The sequence below is a fragment of the Erpetoichthys calabaricus genome, chromosome 4, assembly GCF_900747795.2.
Source record: "Erpetoichthys calabaricus chromosome 4, fErpCal1.3, whole genome shotgun sequence".
Lineage (NCBI taxonomy): Eukaryota > Metazoa > Chordata > Cladistia > Polypteriformes > Polypteridae > Erpetoichthys > Erpetoichthys calabaricus.
In genome coordinates, this window is record NC_041397.2 from 262,276,223 (window position 1) to 262,282,852 (window position 6,630).

Sequence of the window (6,630 nt, forward strand, 5' to 3'; positions counted from 1 at the left end):
TCCCACAGCAAACAGCAGTTTGATATCTGCAGATTCAGGAGACCTTTAAATACAGTGCAGTCTTAATCAACAGTGATGATATGAAAGATCATGGGTCTGATTAACAAGTGGGGCATTTATTGTAGCAGTATGTTAATGTGTTTTCAAGTGTTGCAAAATAAATAAATATATATATATATATCATTATTATTATTTCAGACTCTTCTCCTGTGGTCTTGTGAAAAATATCCAAGGACCAAAGACTGGCGGAATTTTAAAAAAAGCTTCCTTCGGCTAGTGAAGAAATTGCTCAAGTGTGTGAGCCAGAGGTACCTGAGGCATTACTTTATGAGGGGATACAACCTGCTGAAATATACAAATACCAGTGAGCTGGACATTATGGCTAAAAAGATTGCAGATTTCCTTGAAAATCCACAGCTTTACATTCATTAAAAACATACAGAACACTTTACAGAAGTTACAAAGATTAACGATATGACCTTGTTTTTGTGAAAAATAAAGCAATAGCAAGAAAGCAAGCAAGAGTGCCTAATGCAGCCATCTTAAAATGCATATTCCAGTTGCTACAACCAATTTTCAAATGAGACATGGCGCTTTATAAACAAACTGAACTACAACATGTTAACATTGCTTAGTTCAAACTAACATGAAAATAGTAACATGTGAACATAGACAGTGTTAAACAGAATAATGTAAGCTGGGGGAAATGTTTTCTACAAAAAAGGGAGGAATTTTAAAAAGGCAAATTGACAAAACCTTTCAAGCATAAATTCTTAAACATTGCAGTATTGCTTTTTATTAAAATTGTTTAAAGGGCTTGTTAGAGTGCACCAATTACCCAATTATTACAAGGATGTTGTACCATGTTAGCCATTATGGATTTAGTGAGCATTTAAGCAAAATGACACCTTTTATTGGCTAACTAAAAAGATTACAATATTTAAGCTTTCGAGATATCTCAGGCCCCTTCTTCAGACCTGAGTTGCCTCGAAAGCTTGCGTATTATAATCTTTCTAGTTAGCCAATAAAAGTTTTAATTTTGCTTAACTTGCTCTATTACATAAATTTAGCTCTATTTTTTGAAAAAGAGTAATGTTTTTAGATCTCAAAAGTAACCTAACAAACCATTTGTTATTGCATTGCAGCAGGTAGCCCCTATTCTAAAGTGTTATCAGGATTGTTTTATAAAGTTAGCATAACTTGTAACATGTCAAAAATGATCTGAATTTACATTGAAGGATACACTTGGTATTTTCATGTCAATGTTATTTCTTGATAATCATGGTATATATTAATTTGCTAAATAATATTCTAAATTGCAGCATTTTTGTATGAATTTTGAAAATGCTTTGTCTGTTCTTGTAGTTTACAATGAGGCTGAAGGGTACAAGAGTCTACACATGAAAATAATGCTTAAACTTACCAAATTCACACATTTTTCAAAGCTCGAATGTTATTAATATGTATCTTGAAATTGCACAAATATTGTGAAAAGTATTTCCATGTTGTTTTTGAAAGGAATATTAAAAGTAAATTATTTGTGAGATTCGGTGATTTTACCAGAAAACCAGTTGTGCACCTCATCCTGCCAATTAATTCTTCCTCTGTGGCACTGTGTGCCCATCACAGGAACAACTTACACACACCCATGCACACTCTCATTCACGCAAACCTGGAATCGGCATTTCAAATTATCTTTATGGCTCTTTCTATGTGTTAGCGAGAACACCACATTAAATCTGGGAGCGCATGCAAAGTCCACACTGACAATAACCAAGGACACAATTCAAACCAATGACTCTATTCCATGAAACAGCATCAGCAAGGATTCTTCTGCCTTGCTGCCCTACATAAGAGCTACTCATCTATAAAGTGTTTAACTTTTTACGACAACATTGATTTATATAGCACATTTTCATACAAATGATGTAGCTCAAAATGTTCAAAGATGAAGAAAGAAACGTTTACAAAAAATAAAAATAAGATTAGGCAATACTAAATGACAAAGAATAAAGTAATGTTCAATGGCTGGGAGGACAGAAAAAAAAAACTATAGGGGGCTGGAGAAAAAAAAATCTGCAGGGGTTCCAAGGCCATGAGACCACCCAGCCCCCACTAGGCATCCTATCTGACATAAATGATCTCAATCAGTCCTCATGGTTTTCAGGCTTCACATGAAAGAATTTGATGATGTAGTAATTTAATAAATTACATTCCCATTGTTAATATTCTATGGCTCTACATTTCAGCCCGTTTCACTTTCAGCTACAGTGAAATGACTCACCTTAAATATTTCTGGAAGTGTAGGAGGCTTCATTAATTGGAGATCAGGAGCATGTTTTGTTTTCCTCTTGCCCTGCCAGTAGTCATTAACTGAGAAATTGGCGTTCCAGACTTGCAGGTCTGCTTTCATTAGGTCTTCCGTACAAATATTCACATGCAGCCTAACTGCTACAGCACATACCTTTATACTTTGTGGTGCTCTGATTAGTGCAAGGAAATTGATGGAAACTGTAAAACACTTCTTTTGTTATTAAGTTTATGTTCACATTCTAGCTATGTGCATTTTCAAACCATTTTCTCAAAAGACTAATTTAGACACATTGGTTATGTGCTGATCACCTTCGTTATTTATATCAGAACTCCATACACGACGGCAGCTGTGAGCAGACAAGCATACAGCAAATGTATCCTTACCTCAAGAAAAATAGTTCCAAGAATCTGTGATAAAATAATTATTTCTAGTTTCCATTAGTTATCACAGGAATGCCTCATAAACATGAAATGGCATGTTTTCTTAAACTGAAACCTTTGCTGCTTCAAAGTGGATGTATTTGGAATGTTGCATGATGTTTTCATTCACCTTTGGACTGGGGAACCTGTCTGCCTCATTGTCAGCTGCAAGAAGAGACAAGGTATATTTAAAATATATAAAAAAAATGCATCACTTCAGAACAAGTTTTATGTGGTAAATTAATATATACCATGATTGTGAAGAAATAAATTTGACTTGAAAAATACTAAACATATCCTGTTTTCTACAATATATAATGGAAAGTGTCAATCTTAAAGTTAAATTTTACCTCAGACTACGTACTATGCAGTATGTTCCTTTTGCAGTAATGTTGATATAGTTTTACATTTCTTTTATCTTTGTTTGGATGCTACTAGATATAAAATATGTGGTACCACTTTAGATTAGGTGTCCCTAATTACACTGTACTTACCATGTAATTACCTGTATAATTACAGAGTAACTAGTTACTTCGGTTATTACCTTGTACTTACTGTGTAATACAGTGTAATGCTATAATTATGTACTCGATTGTAATTGTTATTCCACAACTTTTATAATTACCTATGTATGTAAATTGTGGAATTAAAATGACAATTGAGTTCTTAACTACAGCATTACATTATGTTACACAGTAAATGCAATGTAATTACACCTAGTTACTCCGTAATTATACAGGTAATTACATGGTAAGTACAGCATAATTAGCAACACCTAATCTAAAGTGATACCAAATGTATGAATATGTATGTACTGTATGTATATATGTTTATTGATATAGATGCACGTGTGTGTATATATTTAATATAACAATATGGAAATTAAAACAATTTTAATTAATGAATTCATATTATGTGATGACTCTTTATTGGAAGCAGAAACTGAAAATGAATGAAGTGGAAATCCAAACTCTGACTAAGCAGCCAAAAGAATTATTTTAGTAATATAAGAATTTACAATGCACATTATTTTAATAACACTTTAATCATTTCTGGTGCATAGTTTCCTTTATGTGACATTAAAAATTAAATTGTAGGGTGCTTTTCTTACGGTATAATAAAGATTGTATTTAAGAAATCAAATTAAATGGCTCCAGGAGTTGGTCTCGTCCGTTATAGGAGATGGACGTCTGAAGCAGAGCTCCGCTAGCAGCGGCTTTATTTTCCCACGTATTTCATATTATTTAGAGGTATCCTGTATTTAATCCGATCAAGGAAATTCCACTGTAATACAGAAGCATGAGTAACAAGAAGAAATGTCAGAAAGCAACCGGAAAAGAAACTTAAAGCTGCATCAAAGTCTGGACAGACATCCGGCCCGAGTGCAAGGTATGGCCTCTCGGAGACTGACCTGGAACAGGCAGATGAATGCGCAGATTTCCTGGGACCCCGCTCCATTGTATCGTCTCCAGTCGAGAGTGAAAATGGGAGCGAAGGTGCAAGTGATACAGGTCGCGATGGATCGCCGATTTCTGAGGATCATTTGAGACTAGAAAAGGCCCTGCAGGATGTGCTCTCATCTACTCATCGCGAGCCCGCAGCACCTGCTGTAACAGGAGCTGCATTTCCACTCGTGGAGCACGAAATTAGAAACGAACTGTCCGAACTGAAAACTGAAATGAAAGAGATGATCGCTACACTGGCCTCTGCCATGGCTACGGCCATAAATGAGCTTAAGAAGTCTAACACTGAGCTTAAGAAGGATAACAAAGACCGGGAAACGCATCTATTTCAACGTTTTGACGTGAACTTTAAAGGCATGTTGGAGAAATTAGAGGAACACATAGAAGAAAATAGATCCAAACTGAAAATGCTTGCCAACCAGATTAATGACTTTACAGATCAGCTGGATGAAGTTAAGCAGGCATTCATGGCTAGAGTTGAAACAGCGGAACAATTGGCGTCTAACGCCGATGAAAAAGCTACAGCTACGAATTCCGAATGCAAAAAACTCGGAGACAGACTTGCGGCCCTGGAAGATGGGTGCAGAAGAAACAATATAAGAATTGAGGGTATACCTGTGAAACGAGAAAGCTCAAACCCAGTGAAATTTGCAGTAGAATCACTCTCTAAAATAATTGGAGAAGATTTTAAACTCGACATTGAGATAGCAGCTGCTTATCGCACATACAGATCAAGCACCTTTAAACCTAGGTCTTTTATTGTCCGCTTCAAGCAATTACGATGTAAGCTTGATGTGATGGCACGTCTCAGACACAAGCAAGAGATTATATTTGAAAATAATCTTATTTGTATTTTCCCCGACTTCTCACCATTAACAGCTGCAAAACGCGCAGCCTACTTTAACATTAAAAAGTTGATACAGAAAGCCAATATCAAATACAGCCTCTTGTATCCCGCCAAACTTAAAGTGGAAGTTCAAGACCAATATTATGTATTTCCAAGCAAGGAGGAAGCTGAAAAGGAACTAAAGAAGCTGTTTCCGACACTTTATTGAAAGTTAATAAGGAGCCGTATTCTGTCAAGACATGGGAAGGACCTATCATCTGCTATTGGATCCACTTTTAAAGAGACTGGTATTATAATTATACATTCTTTTCTTTACTTGGACATTATATGTTTATGTCTTAATTACAGTTATAGACGTAAGTGTGGAAGTGTGGAAGTAATTAAAGTAGGGCTGGGTTTTTTTTTTTACTACCTTAAAGTAGACTGTTTAACATCATACTCTTGGTTTATTGCTATTTCTACTATTTCTACTATTATTTTATACTATTACATTAGGCTTTACTATGTTTATCCTAGACTACTTTTTAAAATCATTCCCAGGGTTCTTTCTTTTATTATCTTAATATCTTAAAATTGCTGAAGATTATTTTAAGCTTAAAGACTGTTAATGATTATATTTTTGGCAGATAGTATTTAGAATTCAGCTGCAATAGATATCTCTTTGTTTTAATTCTCTAACGCCACTGCGGGGTGGGGTTTCTTTTGTTTTGGACGTGCTCTGTCTCTTTGTATGTCAGAGGACCGGGACATCGCAGTTCCATTTGTAGCATCAGATGTAGTATCGGACCCTGAAGGGAGATATGTGATGGTCATGGGCAACTTATTTAACAGTAAAATGATTTTGATAAATGTTTATGACACCCAATGTTGATGATAAGGAATTCATGCAAAATCTATTTGCATCCATTCCCAATGTGAACACTCATAAAATTATAATGGCTGGGGACTTTGTGTTTTAAATCCACTCTTAGGTAGGACTCCTGTGACGGGGGGACGACATCTAATACTGCAAAGACAATTACACAGTTTTTAAATGACCACAACTTATCAGACCCCTGGAGGTTTCTTAACCCAAACACAAGAACATATTCGTTCTACTCACCAGTGCATTATAGCTACTCAAGAATTGATTATTTTTTTATAGATAATAATTTCCTGCCTACGATTAAATAGTGCAAATGCATCACAATTGTTATCTCCGACCATGCCCCTCTAGTCTTGGAGCTAAAATCACTAAGCCCCTCGCACTCACCTCGCAGATGGCGTCTTAACCCTCTTCTATTGGGAGACGAGAACTGCACAGAATTTATATCCAAACAAATCAGCTTCGTCCTAGAGGCAAACACGCCCACAGAGGTTTCTGCAGGAACACTCTGGGAAACTCTAAAGGCCTTCTTAAGAGGACAGATTATTTCATATCTTTCCCACAGAAATAAATTAGAAACCAAGAAAGTGTCAGAGCTAGGAAGCGAAATTACTAGAATAGATGAAGAACAAGCCAGGCGTCCAATTGAAGCTCTCCACAGGAAAAGGCAGGCCCTACATACAGAACTTAGCATCTTAATAACTAAAGAAACTGAAAAATTT

General features: G+C 35.8%; 1 protein-coding gene across 1 annotated transcript in view; it reads left to right on the forward strand.

Moving 5' to 3' along the window:
• Positions 1-2,001, forward strand: part of mab21l3 (mab-21-like 3) — a 97,169-nt gene extending 95,168 nt beyond the window's left edge. The window contains exon 7 of the mRNA XM_051926286.1: positions 199-2,001. Within this exon, the coding sequence (XP_051782246.1) occupies positions 199-432 (234 nt within the window). The 3' untranslated portion in view covers positions 433-2,001. The remainder of the gene's footprint in view (positions 1-198) is intronic.
• The last annotated feature ends 4,629 nt before the right edge of the window (positions 2,002-6,630 follow it).